Source organism: Meles meles, chromosome 7 (genome assembly GCF_922984935.1).
Source record: "Meles meles chromosome 7, mMelMel3.1 paternal haplotype, whole genome shotgun sequence".
Lineage (NCBI taxonomy): Eukaryota > Metazoa > Chordata > Mammalia > Carnivora > Mustelidae > Meles > Meles meles.
This window is the reverse complement of record NC_060072.1, coordinates 26,413,226-26,436,475: the sequence shown is the minus strand read 5'-3', so window position 1 is coordinate 26,436,475 and position 23,250 is coordinate 26,413,226. Positions and strand designations below refer to the sequence as shown.

General features: G+C 47.3%; 1 protein-coding gene across 1 annotated transcript in view; it reads left to right on the top strand.

Annotated features, from left to right (window-relative positions):
• PLXNC1 (plexin C1) overlaps positions 1-23,250 on the top strand; it is a 144,600-nt gene that overhangs the window by 29,385 nt on the left and 91,965 nt on the right. The window contains exons 3-4 of the mRNA XM_046012720.1: positions 125-259; positions 3,656-3,756. Coding sequence (XP_045868676.1) covers positions 125-259; positions 3,656-3,756 — 236 coding nt within the window. The remainder of the gene's footprint in view (positions 1-124; positions 260-3,655; positions 3,757-23,250) is intronic.

Below are 23,250 nucleotides of genomic sequence, written 5' to 3'. Positions count from 1 at the left end.
CCATATATGTAGTGAGTGAAGGAGCACGTGGTCTTAATACTAAGCTATGAGTCTTGCCTCCCCCCCACCCCCGCTATTTGACGTATTTAATAGAAATTATATTTCTTTTTGAAAAAAAAAATAGGTTGTTCTGGGTGAGAATTTGACTTCAAATTGTCCAGAGGTTATCTATGAAATTAAAGAAGAGACACCCGTTTTCTACAAACTGGTTCCTCATCCTAAGGAGAATATCTACATCTATCTAACGGCCGGGAAAGAGGTAGGTAAAAATACCAGCTATTGCTTCTGACTTCCGAATAGAAAGTGTTTAATTAACATCATTATCTAGTAGCGAAGCCTTTACTTTGAACTCTCAGGTTTAAACACTGCTGCAGGCTTCGAGAAGACCCGCAGTGGTTCACGGACGTGGAATTAAAAACCTTGCTGTCAGTAAGTAAGCAAGAAATATTACCTATTTAGACAATTTTATTATTGGCTATATTTCCAATGCCACGTTTTTCAGGGGAGGGGGGTGCTTGCAAATGGGTGCATAATCAGCTAGGTAACTGAATTTACACATTTATTGTGCGGGCACTGAACGGTTAGATGCATTTATGAATATACCCAATGGGATTGGCTTTGGAATTTGGGGTTAATATCAGGCCATGGTCTCATACACATTCATGAACCAGGAAATATATGGCACTCCCCCTCCCTCCCTTAATTTATTTGGCTGTTCTAGTTTTTCTTCTTGCTTCTGCTTACTGAAATAAAGAGAATATCTTTTTCTAATTTCTTCCTTTTTACAAGGTGCTTTCACCGAGGGAAGGGAAGAAAACTAATTTTTATTCAGTCCCTACTGACCATGTGCTAGTTACTATTCTAAATATGGTCTCTCTATGTGCATACAGTTGTGTCTGTCCACACACACCTATAAAAACAATGTTGTTGAAATATGTTAATAATTTAATGAGATAAAATTACCCTTCTTTTATACAGGAAGAGCCTAAGACTTGGAGAGGTTAAATAATTCACTCAAGGGTGTGTGTGTGTATGTTAGATAAATATATATATATATATATATGTGTATATATATATGCCTATATATAGATAAACAAGGTCAAATCCTAAACCTGTGAAAACTAGCAGCCTATTCTGGCACAGTAATTTGGCTCCGTGGCCACTGGAACATACAAAGTGCAAAGGAGATCAATGAGACTTACAGCATTGTACAATGGGGTAACAGCTGCCCTTGGCACACCCCCACTTTCCATTCTTTGTCTCTCATTCTAAGGAGAATGGAAATGATATCAAGCAACATGGTTGTTATAGTCACGAGATAGGTACACGAGCACTCTGTAGTCTCCAGAATTCCTAGAAAGACCATATTGCCCTTTGCACGTTGCAAAGTCAGTTACGCAGAATGAGCACATGGCGATGGACAGTGGACCTGGTCTATGTTGGTAAACCAGTTGTCCACCTTATAGAATCTTCTCGAGCGGTTTGTTTCACCACTCCGCACTTTCCATTCTATTTCTTCCCCGGGCTTCCTGCATTTGAAAGACTTTGGTCTATTCCACAGACTGCCTATATTAAGTAATATTCCCATTCCCAGGTTTTATTTCTCAAGGGCATCTGGAAACTGCCAGCCGGGGAGCAGACTGTGCTACCACACGGAGCCAATAAAATTCCAGCCCAAAGCAAAGACTCTTGAAGTCTTGCTTGACCCATGCATGTTTTTTTCCATTCAGCTTTTTGAAACATTGCAAATAGCTCACAAGTTCTCATTACTGCTTTCCTTGTGGCTCATGACTGTAAGATGGGAACCACTGGGAGAGCCACAGGTAGCTGACAGGTCCTCATTTTCTGGAAGGTGAAGACTGCTTAGCCTCTGGTCATTTGAAGTCTGAAGTCCAAGGGAGAGTTTTTGACTGGGCATCGAAGCTGGTTATGCGTACATTCTTCACTTAGGTTTACTGCTGTGGATCCTATTAGATTCTGGTTGAGCCAGTGTAATTCCTAGAGAGCCAAAACCGAGGGAAGGTTCTGTCCTAGACTCTTGGGGAGATAGTAACAGCCAAACTAATATGCCCTGGTACATCTATTGAATATGCGGCCATTAAAAATAACCATATGAAGATTTATGCATTGCTGTGTTAGTCACTATAATGTGTTATTAAGTTAGAGAAGCAGGTCCAGTGTAAGTACTCATAGTGTTCTCTCTTTTGCATAGAGTTAAGTTGTTTGTATGTTTAAGTACACTGCATAGTGGTTCTCACAGAAGGTTCTAGAGACTCATATTCCACTAAGTGTTCTGAGCAAAAGTGGCCCTAGGAGGAGATGGTATTGACTGTACCCCTCCTGGAGTATTACGATGCCCAGCATATTCAAAGGCTCTCAGAAGCCTTATTCTAAGGAAATCAATTTGCCTTTTCAGTGGAAGATTTCACATGTTTGTTGCACTGTGGGCTCCTTTCCCCACACAATAGTGATAGCCAACATTTACTGAGCACTTAGTATGGGCCAGACAGTAGAGCAACCCCACAGAGTCAGCAGCGCCATCACCATTTCCCTGATGAGGAAACAAGGTTAGAGAGATTACGTATTTATGAAAACCCCTCCAGAATTAAGATGTTGTGTGAGCTACAAGGAAATAGCCACATTCTGGTTAATTCTGGCTCAGGCTGGTGGTCTGCCCCCACATCGTTCAGCAGCATCGAGAACTATGAGAAATGGACAGGTTTATCCCCCATGAAGTCAACTTAGAACTGAGGAATACTCCTCAGGATAGCCTATTTTCCTCACTAACCCTTTCTAGAATTCTGTTTCTCTATCCTTTAAAAGAAGTTACTTCTACCTTCTAGAATGAATAACTTCCCAGCTTAAAGAGTTCCCCAAGTTTCCTTACTGCCTGCTGTGGGATTTTGCCTGCAGAAAACATGCCACGCAACACTGAGGTCCTGTCTGCCTCCTGCCACCCCGCCTCCAGGCTCTGACTGACTGTCTCAGATGCCTGGGTCTGCCCAGCACGGGTCCCTTCTCTGTGGGTTGCTTTATCCCTGACAACTGGAAGAGGCGGCTCGAGGGGCAGGCAATGATTTGAATCCTCCCCGGTTCTTTCATTCTCAACTCCAGTGGAGGGAATGCGAGTGAGTGAGTTCAGCTAGGAGCTGAAGCAGTGGAGTTACCCTGGCAGGGACGTGGGATTGTCCTCATGTCCATGTCCAGCGCCAGCCTCACGCTGACACTCCTGGGTCAGAGCCTTTGCCATCCCCAGATGCTCATTTCCAAAGCACCACTGACCCCACATTGATGGTCTTTGTGGGAAGACCAGATGACCCGATTCCACGATCCCCTTGGAAATCATCACCAGCCAATCAGAAACCTGACTGTGTCTCAGAGTCACCTGAGTGAGCCCCTAAAAATTGAGATTCCCAGGCTGGGTCCCAGACCTACGGGCAGTAGTCTGGGCAGTGGGGGCAGCAGGGTATCTGGGGATCCACACTTTCAAAGCTTCCCCGGGGGCTTCTGAGAACCACTGCCCCACGTCATCACAGAGATATCCAGAGTTCAAGTCGATCAGTGTGCTCTTCCTGGCCCCTCAACAGATAAGGGGTTGTCGTTTTTCCGGCGTTGCTTGTAATTCCATCTGAACCGCGGGTGTCTTTATTTTTAGGTGAGGAGAATTCGTGTTGCCAACTGCAGTAAATATCCATCCTGCACGGAGTGTTTAACGGCTGCAGACCCTCACTGCGGTTGGTGCCATTCGCTACAAAGGTATTCCCTGATTCTTTCTCACCAACTCACATGTTCGGGGAGGTGGGGGGAGTGTCAGGTGGCAGAACACTTGTTACCCTACTTTGAGGATCCGTTCTGATGACCTGGGGGAACAGAGCCCTTCGCCGCCCACTGAAGTATCACGGTGGAATCCTAATTAATTGTCGGCAATGTTTCCAGCTGTGCCAAGGCCACCAGACGGTTGGACCGGGACCGCTCAGGGCTGCCCGTGCCTAGGGGTGGGAGCGGGGAGGCTGGGGCTGTAGTGCTGCTTGTACTTTCTAGAGTTCCCCAGGACTCCAGAGAGAGAGAAAGACAGAAACAGAGAGGCAAAAGGTTTTCCCCCCAAGGAGATGAAAGAATAGGGAGGTTTGAAAATTTTCAGCTGAATCCTCATAATGTCACGCATCTGGCTGGCTGGGTGGAAGCCGTGTTATTGATGGCGCTGTCCCCTGCGGTGTGGTACAACTGGGGGCCTGGTGTACAGTCTCGGTCCCCGGGCAGAATGGGCCAGGCCTGGGCTTGAATTACGATGTTCGCGACCCATCCGGGCTCTGGGGCGACTTGTAGCGGCTTCCTCCTCGCCATGGCAGCTCCGAGCCTGGCTGGGACCGGCCTGGTTGGATTGGCTGTTGCCATGGCAACCCAGTACTCGGGCTCCCGCTACAGAAGCGAGGAGAGCGCCTGAGCTGTAGCTCAGGCAGGGAGAGAAAAAAAAAAGAAAAAGAAAAAGAAAGAAAAAAAACCATAACAGTGTCTGTCAGTTCGGCGCTTTCAGTTTTTAAAGGTGAAAAGGGATAAGGAGGAGTGGAACAGGTGCACAGAAGCCGAAGGCTGAACAAGGGGGCAGTTGGGGGAAAGAAAAGAAGACTGGGAAGAGAATGGGGGAGCCCCTGTGGAAGGAAGCCCAGGGCAATGATGGGAGCTGGGGAGAATATGGTCTAAGCAAGGGGTTCAGGAAACAGGTGAAAAATGTGGGGATGGAATTAATTAGGAGTTCACCGAGGAAGTTGAAAGCTACGATGCACCCAGACGCACACTTGCCCTTGCCTTTCGCTGCGCTTCCTCACAGGGATGTTTCCATCAGAATCATTGGCAGACAAAAGAAGCAGGGCCAGGAAAATGCTCATGAATAACTATAATTGGGTAGGAACGTTTTCTTCACGTTGCTCGCCCAAGTCTAGTGTTTAAGGAAATTAACCGCTCATCAACAGCATGTCATCATCACACACCCACTACGCAGAACTGCCCTATTCTTTGCCACCCCTTCCATTTAGGTCGGTTCCATGTCTGTATTTGCAGAGCTCCCTGCAAGGGTTCATTCGGTGGCAGCGGTGAGAATTCATTAGCCACACAGAGCTAGTGGCTACTATATTGGCAAACACAGATCTGGAGTTCATGGACGAAGTGTACGGGCTGGTGAGATGACTTTGGGGTTTAGATGCATCTAGATGGGACGTAAAGAAGCCTGAAGACCAGACAAGGGAGGTCATGTCGACTGAGGGGAGGAGTAGTTGGGGAACTGAGCACGGAGGTGGCCCCACGATTGGGGTCAGAGAGAGAAAGAGGGGAGGGAACAGCCAGAAAGGGAAGAGGAAAGACCGAAGGAGGTGGTCTCCAGGTTACCAAGGCAAGAAAGAAGGAAGCGGTCCACTGTGCCAGATGGTGCTGAAAGGCTGGGCAAGAGAAGAGAACTGATCCATTGGACTTAGCAGGTGATGACTGGTGACCGTGACCCAGGCCGTTGTGGCAAGTGGTGCTAATGCTGCAAGAGAAACATGAGAGAGCAGAGCAGAGACAACTCTTCAGAGGAGCTTTGCTGAGGAAAACAGCAGAAAAATGGAGCAGACGTTGGAGGAGAAAGTAAAATCCAGAGGGTCTTGTTGTTTTTAAGGTGTGTGAAAGCACGCTGGGCTTTGGGGCTATTGGGGAAGTTCCAGCGAAGAAGGAGAAATTGATGGTGCAAGAAAGGGAACGGGCGCTTGCGCAGTTGTGTCTCAGAAGATGAAAGGAAAGGCGACCTCATGCAAGCACGCACACACGCACACGAGGGGAGGCAGGCCTCGGGAAGGAGGATGCGAGTCAGCCTTGGTCACCAGAGGGAAGGTGCAGAACATGGGTCCTGGGGCAGGTGGGTGGGGGAAGGGTAAGTGGCATCAGTTTGTATTGCTTACATCATGTTCAGTGACTTCAGAGCCCTCAGAGTGAGATTGGGGGGGGAGTACTGGAGGTTTGAAGAGAGAAGGGAGAGAAGGTGGGAAAGAGAGTTGGACAGATAATGGAGATGGGAAATACAGTGTGATCCCTGGGCAGCAGGAGGGCCCCATGGAGGCCAGTGGTCTTGCTTTTGGAGCGAGAACACTCAGTGTGGTTTTGCTTTCAAAGGCTGTGTTCAGCTCTGCTGGTGTGGTCACAGAGTTGGGGAGAGCTAGGTTGAGCAAGGTAGGGCTTTGCAGGAAATACATGGGCGGGGGGCTGGGGACTGAGGGTGTATCTAAGGGATGCATGATGGTATTGTCATGGATATTGGTACTTAAAGTAGTACCAGCAGACCCTGGGCTCTCCGCTGGAAGCAACTCTAAGGAGGGCAGTGAGGGGTGGGAACAGGGGGTGGGATCTGTGCTTGGGAGGTTGTGGTTGGATTTAAGACTTGTTCGACCTGGGGAACTGGAAAGAGGTAGTAGTTGGACTGTAGGGAGGTCACACGTGCGGTGGCACCATTGGTAATGCCAAAGTCTAGGTTATGTTCGTGTACCTGAAGTAGGATGGAAGACAAGATTGTTGGCAGGGAGGGGGTCAAGGAGCTGAGGTAGCAGAGTGTCGGATGAATCATCTGTTTGGAAATTATAGTCGCCAAGACCAACTGTGGAAACAATGTTGGAGTGAGAAGCAAAATAGTCCAGAAGAGGAAGGAATTGGCAGGGCTGGGGGTGCACTGTAGATGGTTGCAGCAAGGAGAACTTTGGGGTGGTATGGGCTGATGGCATGACTGCCTGAGCTTCCAAGCTGGGTCACTTTGGGAGACAGGCTTGGAAAGGGGGAGGAAAGAAGAAGCATCCAGAAAAGGCAGCGAGACACAAGCAGGACACTTACACATGAGTGAGAGGAAGGAGCCAGCTCCTGAGCTGGCTTTGAGGAAACTGTCCCTAGGGCAGAGGCTGGTTTCGTGAGCACAAGAAAGTAAGAGGAATGATCCGAGAAGAGGCTAAAGACACGTCATTCATTGATGATGGGCTAGAAGTTCTAGCCTTCTGTAAAGTATGACTCAGGCTTCCCCTGGTTCTCCTCTTGCTCCCTCACCCCCGTCCCAGTATTCTCCAAGAGGAAGGGTGATTTAAAATCTAAACCAGATCATGTCACTCCCCAGTTCAAAACCCACACTGGCTTTCTCTCCTAGAATCCAGCCCGTCTATAGGATGCGTGCATTATCCGCCTCTTCTGGCCCCTTCATGCCTGTCTCTCCTCTGTTCACTCCACCTCACCAGCTTTCCTTCTGAGTTAGGAATATGCCAGGCTTGTTCCCTCCTCTGGTACTTTGCACTTGTTGTTTCCTCAGTCTAGAATATTCTTCCCCAGATTGTTCCACAGCTGGCTCTGTCCTGATCACCCAGTCTGAAATGGCCTCACCTCACTCATAATCACCTCACTGTTTTATTTTCATCACGGCCCCAGCATGAGAAGTGATCTCTCTTTCTCTGCCTCTCGTTAAAATGAAATTTCCATGAACATAGGGTCCTTGTTTGTCTTGTTCACCACTATATTCCCAGAGTCTACAACAGTGCCTGACACAGAGTAGGTACTCAAAAAATATACATTAAGTGAATGAAGTGAGTGATTGAGAAACTCTACCAGTGGTGGGTTGAGATGTGTGTGTTAAGTCATATAGAATTTTCTAGACTGATGGCCCTTCCCAGCCACATCGGATCACTTAAGTTTCAAAGTGGCTTGATTCTGGCCTAAGACGAAATAAAACTAAGCCTCAGATCTGTGACTCATATTGAGTTCCCAGTACCATTCAAAATTAGGAATTCTAAAGGGGGATCTTTTCTTACAACTGTAGAGCATCCCACTGTGTTTATTTTAAATGTCACAGATTTATTTAGAAAAATAATTTATTTTCCCTTTTGAGAAGGTTGAACTTTTTTGCATATGTGTCTAGGAAATGGATTTGTTGGGCACGGGGGGTGGGCAAGAAAACTATCTTAACTTCCTTTTGATCAGGTGTTAAGAATAGGCATCTAGTATAAGCAGATAAAAAGCAATTAGATAAACAATGAGCTCTAAAAAGTCTAGTATTTTATTGTTGGAACCTCAAATCCAACCTGTGCTGAATTTGTCTGTGTGGGTGGAAAGTGAATTTTTGCAGGCTGAATATCTTGGGTTTGGAAGCAGTTTCTCAGTTTCTCCCATATTGCAAAGCATAGCACATGTGTTCAGTTATGGATTTCCACAAAACTGGCAATCCTGAACCAATGAACGGGTGAGGTTCCAAAAGTTCATTTGCAAGTTTGTTTGGCACTCAGAACGCATTTTCCCATAGAAACAATGTCATAAATTAAGGACTCAGTCCCAAGCCAGCCCACAAAATGCACTTTATTTAGTTTCAACAAATATTTATCAAGTATCTACCCAGAACACTGTGTGGGAAATGAGTCAACTAGGTGTTACTGAGAGAAATCAGATTCCATTCTTGGCCTTAAGAATTCTCATGCCAGCTAGGGAGACAGACATGTCAATAGCCCATATGCATTCATTCAGTCATACATCCAATTAACAAATATTTATTGAGCACCTGTGATGTGATGAGTCCTCTGCTGGGGGTTCGGGTTACAGTTCTTTCTTGCCTACGTAGAGCCTCCAGTCTTGTGAAGAGCATAGACAAGTCACACAAGTCACAGTCAGGTTTCTGCTCCAGTGATACTGTGTTAACAAATTCTCAGGGCTTTGAAGCCTTGTTTTTCTTGTTCATGGGTCCGCTCCAGTGGGGGTAGGGATGTCCTCTGCCTCAAGGTGCAGGTTGAGAGGCAGATTCAAGTTGTGTTTGCACATCTCCCGTCCTGCACATACTGTTGTCCAGGCAGACAGCAGAAGTACCAGAGGCCATGCTAAGCTGGACAGCATGTTCAAAGCCTCTGCTCATGTCGTATTTGCTGGGGTTCCAATGGCCAACACAACCTATAGCCAAGCCCAGCATCAGTGGGGTAGGAATATGGTCTGCCTACTCCCGTGGGAGACGACGCAAAGAGGGCAAACTGTAGGGATGGGTCGTTCCAGTACAGGAGAGATTGAAGAACTGGATGCAACAATCCAGTCTACCTCAACAAGGAAAAGAGCTGTCCATCCACCAAGAAGTAAATAGTGAATATGATAAAGGTTCCCACAGAGGCAGGCACGGATTCCATGGGGCCACATAAAGAACCTTCTAGCCCACCTTCAAAGTGAGGGAAGTTCTGCAGCAGGAAGGAATGTCTAAGCTGAACCTGAGGCCCGAGCAGATTTAGCCAGGTAAAGCCAAGCCAGGTGACCGGCTGAGGGAACAGGTGCACCAAGGCCGGGGGCTGCAGGAGCTCCTGGCCTGGTGCTCATTGTGCATGGAGCATACAGCCTTGGGGTTGGGGGTCGGAGGGGAGCTGTTGAGAAAGTTGTATGGCTGCAGGAGCCATGGATGACTGGTCTCATATGCCATGTTAAAGAATTTCCATTTTATTGGAAGGACTTTGGGGAGCTATTGCAAAGCTTTGATTAGAAGAATGACCAGATCAGATGTGTGTTTTAGAATAAGCATTCTGATGAAGATAGATTGGAGGGGACCTGCTGGTTGCTGGCAGACCTCTTAGAAAGTGGCTGTCAACCAGCAAGAGATGGGGAACTGGTCAGAGGGTTGATAGTAGCGATGGGAAGAACTCAAGAGCTCAAGACTCAGGACTCAAGAGCTCGTTGGGAGATAGAATTGACAGGACTTGGCAATTAGATTCCCCCTTGAGTTTGACACAGTCAGAGTAGGGTTATAAAATGAAAAATAAAATATCAAGGTGGCCACAGCTACTGGTTTTTTTGGAAGATGTGTTCTTTCTCCCTGATCTAAGTCCTCATAAAGACAATAAAGAAGTGCCACCCAAACACAGGATAGATTCCTACCGTCCCACACATTGGAGTAGGCACTAGATTGGAGCCCACAGGATGAGCACGGAAGTCAGAGGGGGAGGACTTGGGAGTGATGTCAGAGCTGAGTGTCAGAGGGCGCCGTGGGGTGAGCTCCTGCTCTTTTCCCAGCAACACAGTGACCTTGGTGTTGAGATGGTGGAGGAAGGAGTGAACAGTGTCATTACTGAGCAGGAATGTTTGGGAGGCACGGTAATGCTGGGGATGACTTCCACTCTGGCAGGAGGGGAGTCCAGCCGAGGAGGACGAGTACAGGGCCTGGAGTCAGCTTGCTTGGGATTGAACCCAGGTTTCTTTGTGACCTGCAAGTTCCTTATCTTCATGTGCCGATCTCCTCTTCCATAAAGTAGGGTTAATAATACCTTGGGCGGGGGGGGCTGAGAAGATTAAATCAGATATGCACATAAAGACCTGGACACGGTACCAGAGTCCTAGTGAGCACTCAAGCAATGTTAGCTCTGGTGATGGTGGAAGCCCAGAGGAGGGAGCTGTGGCTTGTAACCAAGGCTGGGGCAGGCTTCACAGAGGAGGTGGCATTAAAATTAGGCCTTGACCAAAATTAGCACAGGAGACAACGGGCGTTGGTGAGGATGCAGAGAAAGGGGAACCCTCTTATACTGTTGGTGGGAACGCAAGCTGGGGCAGCCACTCTGGAAAACAGTGTGGAGGTTCCTCAAAAAGCTAAAAATAGAACTACCCTATGATCCAGCAACTGCTCTACTAAGTATTTACCCAAAGGACGCAAAAATACAGATCCAAAGGAATGCATGCCCCCTGGTGTTTATAGCAGCGTTGTCAATAATAGCCAAACTACGGAGAGAGCCCAAATGTCCCTCGACTGCTGAATGGATAAAGATGTGACAGACAGACAGGCACGCGCGCGCGCGCGCGCGCGCACACACACACACACACACACACACACACACACACACAGAAATATTACTCAGCCATCAAAAAGAATGAATTCTTGCTATTTGCAAAGACAAGGACAGAGCTAGAATGTATTTTGCTACGCGAAGTAAGTCCATCAGAGATAGATGAATACCATCTGATTTCACTCCTACGTGGAATTTAAGAAACAAAATGGATGAACATTCACAAGGGAGATAAAAAAAAAAAGGGAAACAAATCATGAGAGACTCAACGATAGAGAAGAGCAGGGTTGCCGGAGGGGGAATGAGTGGGATGGGTGGGGGATGGGGATGAAGAAGGGCTGTGGTGACGAGCACTGAGTATTATGTGTAAATGATGAACCAGTGAACTCTGCTCCTGAACCAACACTGAGCTTGATGTCAACTAACTAGATTGCAAATTAAAAAAAAAAAAAAAAAAAAGATTAAACCAAAAATTAGGCCCTGAAGCCCGAGTAGACTTTCACCAAGGGAACAGGGAGCAGAAGGCATCTTAGAGGATCCGGGATAGTAAACGGTCTTCTGAGGGAGTGGCAGGCTGGATAGTAGCCCTAGAGGCCATAGGGCATGGGGGGTGGGGGGAAACCAGGGTGTGAAGGGCTCTGAGTGTGGACTGCATATTAGGGGGTGCTGGAGACCCATTAAAGGGTTTTCAGCAGAGGACAGCATCATCTTTGTGTTTTAAAAAGATCATCCTGATGGCAGGGTGTGGCACTAACCCAAGCATCAGCCTCATCAGACTCCCCAGCCACATACCTTCCAGGCTCCATTTTTCTTTGGCATGTCTGTCTCATAACCAACAAGCTTATCTCCTGTCTCCTCCTGAGTCATCTACTTGGCTGCTCCTTCTCCAGCTTTCATGCACTTCCCACCTGTCCCAGCACCATCATGGGGCTCCACTTGCTCTGGTCCCGGTCACGTAAAGGAACCAGGGCTGGGTCCTCTTCAGAAACGGGTGTGCAGGAAAGGCAAGCCTTCTTTTCTGTCCCACCCTGTCGTGCCCCAGTCTGCACAGGGACTGTGTAGGGTAAGGCTAATCAGCAGGCACATGAACTAAAGGGTGTCTTAGCGCCTCTGGATGATTTGTGTAAGCCTGACACTCGCCCATATTCTTCTACAGGTTTCTTCCATGTAGACACGTGGAAAACCTTTGAGCAGGCCCCGCCAGCTGTTGCTGGTAGATCATTCCTTGACCTGGCATGACAACAGGGCTCTCTGGCCAGTCCCACAGTCGGCCTTCCTAAAAGAGTGGGGGTACCAGAGGGGATCTTGAATACAAGAGAGAAAAACAGAAATGTGACAGCTAAAAGAATTTGTCCCCAGCAGCCCAGAGTAACAAATTAACAAGCAAAAAAGAGTTATAGGATTGGCTTATGGCCCCATCCAGTTCCTTACATTGCTGTCCTGTGTTGGGGTCTGCCTACCTTCGCTCCTCCAAGAGACATTCTCTCCTTAGCCTCTCTGGCCATTTTTCAACTCTAAAGGCCATAAGCTGTGACTGCCCAAAAACTTGGCCGAGGTAACCCTTAGGGCATGGCAACCCATAAGCACACTCTTGCGAGGTCACCATTCCTGCGGCCGAGGCTGCCCTCCTGAGCGGTGGACAGTATGCGACAGAGATGCCCACCGAAGGCTTTCCATAGAGGAACCCCTGGGGTGTGCCCACAGACCCTTCAGGACACAGTTGCAGTGCGCCTCCCCCGAGAAGCCTGCCCCGACTCCAGGCCCACTCCGTGTGGGTGGGGGGACCTGCTCACTCTACACCAGACACTGTGCCCTGCACCCCATGCCCTGTACCATGTAGTCCTCCTGCTGCCCTGTGAAGTCAGTATTAGGATGATCCCCACGTTAGAGAGGAGGAAACAGTCTCAAGTTGTATGTTCCTTTCCCACTACTGCAGTGACAAAGGATCCCAACCTTAGTGGCTTAGAACAGCAAACATTTATTGCCTTACAGTGCTGGAAGTCAGAAGTGTGCCGTGGGTTTCCCTGGGCTACCATCGAGGTGATAAAAGGGCAGTGTTTCCTCTGGAGGCCGGAGGCAGAATGCGTGTCCTTGTCTTTTCTACCTTCTGGGGGAGACTGCCCGCCTTAGCCCATGGCTGCTGCTTGTGTCTTCCAAGTCAGCAACATAGTCCCTATATCTCTCGGGCTCTGAATTCTGTTTCCATCGTCATGCCCCCTTCTCTGACTCTGACCTTCCTGCCTCTCTGCTCGATCCTCCTGTGACTACTTTGGGTCCACAGATCATCCAAGACAATTTCCCCATCTTGAGATCCTTAATCTGCAAAGTCCTTTTAGCCGTGCGGGGAACATAGGCCCAGGTCCCAGGGATGGAGACGTGGGTGTCTTTGGGGGTTCCACTGATGTCGGGTTGCACAGGGAGCAGAACCTAGCTCTATCTCCAGTCAGTGCCTTCACCTACTGCTGTAGGGAAAGGGAAGGGGAACAAGGAAGGGACACTGTCCCTGTGGCAGTGGCAGTAGAGGAAAGAGCCTGGTCTAAACAGACCCTTGGTGGGTGACTGGCTCTGCCCAACAAAGACGACAGGACTCAGAGCCAACCTGACTTGTAGAAAGCCTTCCACCTTCAAAGTGTAAGCATTCATGCTTTCAGTTAGCAGGTGTCTGTCGAGAACCTAATGTGTGGCCACCGCCGTTCTAAGCACTAGGATTCTGCCGCGGGGAATGGCATAGCCTTAAGTCTTTGTACTTGCGGAGGTCCTTCTGACTGGGTATTGCATTCCTAAGGCTGCCCTAGCCTAGGACCACAACGTCATGGCCTACAACACCACGGATGCATTGCCTCACCTAGAAATCCAAAATTGAGGGCTCGAGGAGGGAGAGCTCCCTCTCCTCTCCCAGCTTTAGGGGGTTCCTGGTGTTTCCTGGCTCTCTCATGACACGGGCTTTCCTCTTTGTGCCTCCAGACCTCCCCCCACTTTCTCTTTTCCAGGCGCCAGTCATTGGGTACCTTAAATCCAGGAGGATCTCCTCTTGGGATCCTTGAATTACATCTTCACAGACCCTCGTTCCAAATTAGGTTACGTTCTGAGGTTCTGGGTGGATGTGAACGTTGAGGGAACGTGGTTCAACTCACCACACGAGGGAAGAGGGATCATGTGAGCATGAAGAAAGAGAGAGCATGTCAGATGGTGATCAGTGTTCTGAAGAAAAATACGGCCAAAGACAGGGGTTGGGAGCTCCTGGTTGGAGGCCCCAGAGGTTGCCGTTGGAACCCAAGTGGTCCCCGAAGGCCTCATTGGAAGGGCACGTCTGAGCCAAGACCTGAAGGAAGGAGTCCCTGAGCTCTGGAGATGTCCCCCGTCATGGGTACGGCCACTGCTAGCCGAGTGGCCAAGAAGACAGTTTCAGACAGGTTGCTCTCATTCTGTGTTTGCTCCTCCTCTCCTTCCGATCTGGGGTGTGGCCTCATGCTTGCAGCCTGGACAGTGACCCTCCTTGAGGGTCCAGTGCGGTGCGAATGGCAGCGATCATGGTAATCATGGGATCCGGCGGTGGCCCCTCCTTCTTGGGTGAGGACCCCAGTGTGCCGACTAATTGTGCAGAAGCAAGTAGGACAACTATCTGTGGGGTGGAAACAGCGGGGAGTAAAGAGGAATATGCTTCTGGACCTCGGGGCAGTCCTGGATTACCCTGGCCGAGGCCCAGCCCGTGCATCCAGGTTAGCGAGAACGCTGAAAGGGATTTGGGGGACTTCTCACAGTGGAGAGGGGTCTCAGGTGAACCCAGATCCCCTGGGTTCTTCTTTATCACCTCCTCTGTTAGCAGCTGTGAACAAATCCTACTCCTTTCAAAGCAGAAAGTAGAGAGGGGATGAAATCATCAAGGGGGCACAGCTCTTGCTACCCTGGGAGCTGGCAGAGGTCGACGCAGGGAGAAGGCTCACCTTACTCAGAAGCCAGTTTTATTTGGAAGTTGGCCGCTGAAGTCCAAAGAAACTGCTTACCCACACCAGCTCTTTAATTGATGTTCTCTGACTTGGAACAAGGACCATTAGGAACGCCCCTTTTAGTAAATACATGTTTTAATGGAATAGATTTTTTTTTTTTTTTGAAATGACCTTATCTCAGGCAGCAGGCACTTTCATAAGTATGTATTGATTGGCTTTTAAAAATTCCTCAAATGTTTTCACTTGTCTCTGTGACCTAGAAGATGTCCTGTTCCCAGCACCTTCTCCAGCTTCAAACACAATGTTCCCATCTTCTTTGGAAGCCTTCCAGGTGGCCTTTCATGTTTTTGCTTTTGTAATGTTTTGTAAAGCTTAGGTGCTTATGTTTGGCTGTATAGAGAGGGGACTGTTTCTGATAGGCCCAATGGGGCCTTCGGTATTTGTCTCAGGAAGAGGGGCCACCTGCTTTCCCAGTGGGGAAATGGAGGCCCAGAGAGGCAAAGGCATGTGGGGACAGAGCAGCTTTGAATCCAGATCTTCTTGACTCAAAGGCACCTTTTTCCCATGTTTATTTCCATGTTATGTATTTTAAAAACTCCTCCCTTAAACTCTTCAGCTTGTGGTTTGTGTTTGGAAGTTAAAAAAGCACCAGCTTCAGTAAACTCATCACCCACAAAAGAACCACATGGGGTGCAGGCTACAGATCCCTTTTGTGTGAGGGTTTCAGTCTGCAAATGTGTTTTATGTGTGCTAAGTAGCTCCGAGTTTCAAGACAAAGGCTGGTTTTCCACCAGGCCAGTTAACAGGCCAGCCCAGTGAACAAAAATCAATGAAACAACTTATGCCGGTATCATGGAGACATAGTCAAGAATTTTAGTCACTTTAAAATTGAATTCTTAATTCAGTTCGGTTAACGCTTCTTGCATACGGGCTGTGGATCAGTCCCTGAACGAGGCCCTTGGGGAAAAGTAACTGTGCTCCGGAGAAGCTCACAGGTTAGGACGGAAAGCGTACACCAAGCTAATACTGTCCGTACACCGCGGAAAGGGCTCCTAGGTGGTGCTCGAGGCCGGGGAGACCCCAGAGAGCCCTTTCATCTTGGGAGGAAGGCACATTGTGATTGAGAATCCTCCAAGAAGCCTTGAACTGGGGATGCCTCCTTACGGAGGAAAGGTACGCTGCATGTTGACCCAGCACGTGTGAGCAATGCCGGTGGGCCGTCCCACTCGTGAGCCTCGGTGCCCGGATCCCTGCCTCGTCACTACCATTTTGTGTTTGCGTAGCTTAGTGTCACCCAAATGTTTGCGTAAAGTCTGTTTCACTCGCCCGAGTAATAAGTATCACAACAATGACTACTATTTACTGAGGCAGTATCGTAAGCCTCAGTTAAATAGATGTACATTTTGCTAACAATCCCATGAGGTAGAAACCATTAGTATCTGCATTTCTGCAGGTGGACAGCCTGAGACACAGAGGGGGCACGTGGCTTGCCTAGAGACACTGGCATGTAACTGGCAGAAGCATTCTCCCCTTTGTGTACTAACCAGTCTGGTCTTTAGTCAATTCCTCGCAGAGAACAGAGTTCCAAGCTTTAAGTGGAACATGCTGCTTCTTCTCCCTGGAATGCTGTTCCCATTATTCTTGATGTGACTCGATGGTTTTCATCCTAGAACTCTGAACTGAAATGTCACCTTTCTTGACCGATCTGAAGTAATTCCTCTGTGCCACATTCTTGGTTTCTGCAGAAGACCTACCTTAATTTAAAATTATTTTAAATTAATGTTTATTGTCTCGCTGGAATGTAAACTTATTAGTAGGGGGACTTTAATGGGTTTATACATTAATGGGTCCACAGTGCCAACTATGGTCTTTGGTGTCTGGTGGGCTCTCAGTAAATATTTGTGGTGTGTATGCCAAAAACGGCACTAGGTTCTGGGGGGGCCAATGTGACTGAGGTGGGTCTTTCCCTTGGGGGACCTGCCGTCTAGTGGGAGAGACAGGCAATCAGCAGTGAGTGCGATGTGCTGTATACACCTGGGGCACATGTAAGGTGCCACAGGAACACAGAGGAGAGAGCTACTGCTTTGCCTGGAGCTTGAGCAGACATCATGGAGGAAGTGACATTGAACTCGCCTTGAACAAGGAACACCATTTCACCAAGTATACTGCAGGCTCAAGGGCACTCTGGGGGCTGTGGGAGCAGCATATGCTAGGGACGGCCAGGCGTGTTTGCACTGCACATGTTAATCAAATAGACAGACTCATCAATCCACAGTTGCCTAGGGATGAGTTTGGAGAAGAAGGAGCTAAATACTAGTGCCAGGGTAGAGGCATGACCGTGGAAATGTGTTCTAGGCTCCTGGTCCTAAAAGACCCATAGGAAGAGGAGTTTGATGCCAGCAAAAGAATGCCATTGAAGGTTATTTTAAGTAGGAAGTGCTATGATCAGCTCTGAGCTTGAGAATGACCTAGATGTCTGTATGGAGGATGATTGGAGGCACTGGAGTTGGGAAGGGAGGAGCCCAGCTACAAGGTGATGGATGAGGGTAGAATGTAGGAGATAACATAGAGGAATGCTTAGAATTAATAGGTCATTACCAGCTGAATCCAAGAGTTGAGAAAAAAACCAAGGAAGACCCAAATTTTCTAATTTGATCCACTGTTTGAATTACTGTTCATTGACCAAGTTCAGGCAGTATTTCCCAGTGTGCATGATGAGAACTTCTAAAAAAGTTGGAAGATGTTGCATCATTCATTCCTGTCTTGGAAAGTTACAAAGCACACCAAGGCTCTGAGAAGTCCTGCATCAGAGAGATTAATTTTATTTGCCCAGTGTCTCCCAAACCTCTTAACAACAGGACCCTACTTTAAATACCCCCAGAATAACCCAAAGAATACTGGTTTTCTGAGAAGTGACTAAAACCTATATTTTCCTATATGGCCCATGCTCAGGGAGGACCTGTTGACTTTTATCTTGGCATTTATGATGCCATTATCCTGGGAAGTCCTTGGAAACTTTGAGGAATTTGGCACAGGAGTAAAGACTGCTGAGGTTCACACCGGGCCACCTGACCACTCTACCTCACAGTTTCCTCATCCTTGAGTGGAGCCGATAATAATAATGTCTACTTCCTGAGGTGGTTGTGAGGATCAGTGAGTTACTTTCCGGAAAGGCCCAGGAGCAGTGCCTGGCCTGTGGGAAGGGCTCAGTAAGTGTTAGCTTCTGTGCGAGGCCATAGAGGCGTATAAATGAGACCACAGACGTAAGAAGTGACACTGCCTAGTTTTCATGTCTCAGGCACTCGGCTTGCTAACCCTGTGACCTTGGGAAAGCAATATGGTGCCTTCTGCACCTCAGTTTCCCCCATCTGTAAAGCAGGGCCAATGATCGTTCTTATTTCATAGGTTTGTTATGAAGAATAAATGAATCACATCATGTGAAAGAAGGTGGTCCTAGCATGTGAGATGGTTTCATTTTATTTAAAAAAAAAAAAAAAAAGGTCTTCTAAATTGCTTCTGGAATTAGCATAATTTGATCATGTAGATTACCTTTTGGCTCCAGTGATGGAGGTCCAATTTTTCAGCTTCCTCAGCACATTATTTGGATCTGGTGTTTTGGCATTCCCCTTTCCTGACTCTGGGGGCCTGGATTCAGGGTGTAGTTTGCCCTGGGGGCCATCCTATTCTCTTCTATTTGGTTGAGTTTGGTTTCTTCATCTCTTGGACTGATAATGTCAATAAGAGCCCCCATATTTTGGGGACCACCTAGCTCCTCCTCTGTGCCTTTCCTAAAAATGCAGGCATCTGCTTGAAATCCCTTAGCAGAAGACTTGGGATGTTCTTGGAGCCAAACCTTCCCCCTGGTATGGACCCAGCCTCCTGCTTCTTGAGAGAGAGAGGCTGGATCATTTTCTTGTTAAAAGTTTTCTGACATGATATCAGTATAGAATCTTTGGAATAGGTCACACCAACCCCACATTCAAGCCAATTATCTGGTATTTAGTTATCAGAGACTGTCTGCTCTTGGCGAACAATTAGATTAGGGGATGCTGTTGAAAGTCGAGCTGCAGGAAGTAAAAGTTACATTTCTGAGTTCAGAGTTTCTATTTCAGGGTTCTATTTCAGAGGGGGCTTTTTGAGGATGGAGGCAGGAAGGATGCCTCCTCCCCCACCATGCCCCTTCTGGAACCTGCCGGGCACCTGTGGGTTCTGAGTGGGAAGTTTGAGGTACTCCTGATTCCCCTGGGGGCTCGTAGAGGATGGACAGTGTCCTAGGCTGTCTCCAGAAGAAGGGCCATGACACTGTGCTGTGGATTTTGACATTCGGAGTGGATGTCCGGGACCCAGCAGAGACTCAGGTGTGGTAGGATCCTTGGGGACAGGCAGAAGTCCTCCAGGACTTTCCATGTTTTTTTGGCAATGTTGTTATTAGCAGCTTACATTTTCTGTCAGCAAGAGTGAGTGTGATAATGTTGAAGTCGTGCAAGTTATGGGATAGTTTACGTGTTGATGTGGGATTTTTTTTTCTTTTTTTGATTAGAAGAAGGAGGCTGAAGTCCAAGGAAAGGGGTCACCCTAGAGAGGGGCTGCTGGCAAGGTGCCTAGTTGGCACCATCCAAGCCCTGGGGCCCTCTCTGAACTGAGGCCAGGATACTGTACCCTGCGGGGCACAAGAAAAAATTCCCTTCTAAATTCTGTTAGGATTTGGGACAATTTTTGCACAGTAATAAGCTCTGGGTTGCTCTTTGGGCTTCTCAAAAGGCAAGTGTTAACTCAAAGATTGTAAACTATGAAGTGTTCCGGCGTGCTGCTGACCTAGTTGGATAGTCGTAACTCCGACAGTAGGTGAGAAAAGGCCTCCGTGGCCCAGGGCGTCAATACTAATGACAGAAGAGCTCACTTACGTGCCAAAATTCACTTGTATCCTAGTTTTCAGGGCTTTGGTGTCTGCCACTTAACTTTTAAAACTCACATTTACAAACACTATGGTAAGTAACTTCAGTGACACCTGAATTGTGGGTCTGAAGCTTTTTGCTTATTGTAGTATTGATTACACTACTTAGTTTGGTGACTAGAGAAAAATAGCCCTTCCGTTTATTTTTATATTATTTTACATGTTTTTACCAGCAGTCGTGTATGTGACATTTACCTCGGTAGCTGAGATGTTGTGCTAAGGACCAATAACCTCTCAGTGAACGAGAAAAGAGAGAGAGAGAGAGAGAGAGATTGATTCTGGCCCAGTAGAGTCAGATTCCAAGGTTCCCCAGCCCACAGACATTTTATCTGCCTGGAAACTTTAGGTCTTTTTTCCTTTTTTTCAGAGGTGGGTCTCCCTGTTCTTTATGTTGGCATGAAGACAATTAATAATTTAAATCCTACCCATTAAAAAACCAGAAATAATGTATAAATATAATAGTGTAGTAATAAATTTAAAAGTCGATCCACCTGGGCAGTGTTCCCAGACTACCAGCTGAGCAAAAACACAAATCCGTAAGGTAGGAGAAAACTGTTATACGATACAAATGGCCAGAGTCGCATTGTTTCCTGCTACTCTTTATTGCAAATGTACAGCCTTGAAGTTACATTATGGATAAATAGGTTTTGTGGGCTAAACCGGGGACCTAATCACTGTTTATAACATTATTTCTGTGGGGAGAAAGATGTAGTCCGTATTATAGACAGATGGGTAACAAGCAAAATGGAGGGGGGCACAATAGGTTTGTAAATTGGGGGACTCTTGGGATTTTAACTTGTAGATGGATGTTTTGTGTTCAGGGCTAGGGATGGATGAAAATCAGAGTTCTCTCAGAATTCCCCCAACCCCCTCCAGTCCTTGCTGTCCTTACAACTCGAGACTCTGCCTGACCTTCTCTAATGTCAGTCCCCAGGGTGCTCCTCCTGGCCCAGCCCCACCCCTAGCCCCACCCTCCCCCACCCCTGTTGAGGCCCCAGGAAGCCAGCAGGAACCCTGGATGTCTTTACCCTTTCACACCTTATTAAGTGGGTAGTTAAGGTTCATAGGAGGCCACGCAGATGGGTGACCAAGTGGGTGTCTCTGTAGGCAGATTTCTGTCGCTTGTGGCTGTGTGACGTTGGCACGTTATCTCACTTCTCCGAGCCTTTGTTTCATGCCTTAAGAAGAAGGTGGTTGGGAGGACGAACGTGGGAGTGCTGCCTGTAAGTATGCAGGCCAGTGCCTGGGATTGGACAGGGGTCCCTCCTCACAGGTGCACGCTGGGCATGTTACTCACTGATATTTGAGTTTAGACAGATTTCCATGAACTCAGGAAGCAAACCCATACTATAAAAATACTTTCTGGATTCTGAACAGCAAACCTAGAAACAAGTGCCCGGGACCTTTCTGTTTAAGAGTTGAAGCCTGGATGGGTTTTGAACATAGTTTTGCCATGAACTGGGGGGAGAGGAAGGGGTGGTCCATGCACTCATATAGTTGAGTGGGCAACGCCGAAGTCTGTTATTGTTTTGTTTTGTTTTTGTTTCTTGTGTTTTTTTTTTCCCCCCAAAAGAGACACAGCAAGAGAGGGAACACAAGCAAGGGGGTGGGAGAGGGAGAAGCAGGCTTCCGGCTGAGCAGAGAGCCTGATGCAGGGCTCCATCCCAGGAGCCTGGGATCATGACCTGTGCCAAAGGCAGAGGCTTAACAACTGAACCACCCAGGTGCCCCTCTGTTATTGTTTTGAATAGATTAAGCTTTACAGCAGATTTCATAGAAACTAATCAGACTAAGCCTTCTTAACTGTTTTTTTTCTTCCACTAAGGTAGTTCCACATACTGTGTTTTTCACCTAAGGAAAATGGTTTTCTGTTTTTAAAAAAATTTTGGTTTGGGTTTAATTTTGTTTTGTGTTCTTCAGTGTTTCCTGATTTGCAAACAGGCGAGTGTCTACATATTGGCCTTCTGGTGTAGGCATGAGATCAGATGGAAATAAGGACTGGAAAAAGAGAACAGTGACTGGGAGTCTTAGGGCTTCCGGGGGAGACCCTCAGTAGAGGATGGGGCCTGAGCAGTAACACAGAGGAAGGGAAGCAAATGTGTCATTTGCCTGCCATGCCCAGTCTAATCCAAATCCCATTGTCCCCTTATCTGTCGCCTGAAGAAATTGAAATGAAGCCACTTAAGAGATCAGCCTACCTGAGAGCGAGTCACTGAGGATGAGCCTCACCGAGAGCTGTGTCTGACCACGAGGTTTTAATTTCATTTGGGCAAAGGTTTAAGTGTCTATACCACCTGACCATTGCTTTGGTGATACATGGGAGGGGATAATTTCAAAATAACTACTTTTATTTTATTCAAATGTGGGGGCTATAAGATCTCCCGCTCCTGAAGAAATGTGAATGTGTGGGTAACGTGCTGTTATGAAGGTTTTATAATCTGCAATATTGGAGAAGTAATAAGATGCTGTTGTTGGTTGGCCATCTGGTTGTACATTCTTGGTGTCACGGTTTGCTATTTCATTTTTTTAAATTTATTATTTTTACTGGCGAGAAGCAAGAAATGGGAGTTTAGAAATTTCAGAGGTGTTTTAGAAGCAAGAAATTTATGTCAGTTGCTTAACATGGTTAGATTTTGCTTCTACCTTGTACAAAATGGGAAGTTAAAGGTTGGCTATGTATTTTTTCTTTTTTTCCCCCCAAAGATAAACTGGAAACTCCTAATCTCTTTCCTCTCTGGCCCCAGATTGGAACTTTGAGCTTCTATTAAAAACAGTCTCTTTGTCATAAGGAAGAGTCAGACATAAATTAGAAGAAAATTTTGGAAAGAAAAAGCACCCACAGAAAGGACCTATAGAGATTTTATATTTCATCCGTCCATTCAGAAATATTTATTGAGACCCCAGTATTTGCATATCATGCTGCCAGACCCTGAGGGATTTGTAGAAGAAATCTTTTTTTTTTTTTTTTTAAGATTTTATTTATTTATTTGACAGAGAGAGATCACAAGTAGATAGAGGGGCAGGCAGAGAGAGAGAGAGGGAAGCAGGCTCCCTGCTGAGCAAAGAGCCTGATGCGGGACTCGATCCCAGGACCCCGAGATCATGACCTGAGCCGAAGGCAGCGGCTTAACCCACTGAGCCACCCAGGCGCCCTGTAGAAGAAATCTTAAAGTCATTCTCTCTTCCTTTGAGGAGCTTAGCGCTTACTTGGGGGTGGGGTGGGGGGAGATGACAGCGACATATGAAACAGTTAAGTTGTAATTCAACACAGCATATGATTAAATGCCAAAATGTGTAGTTCTGACAAGAAATGCTATAGGAGTTCAGCAAAGTGGGGGGGGAGGGGTGATAGCTCAGTGGCACTACTGTGTTCTGCCTACAAATTGGCACACTACGGCACTATTTGTATGAAATATCTTACACTTGTTTTTTTGGCAGCCTTAGGCCTTGACTTCCAGGCAGCATTAAGAGCCCACGACAATATTTGTACTCCAGTCTCCCCAGAACTGGCTTTTTGTTGTTTTGTTTTCAAACAGACAGAGCCTTAGACAAACCA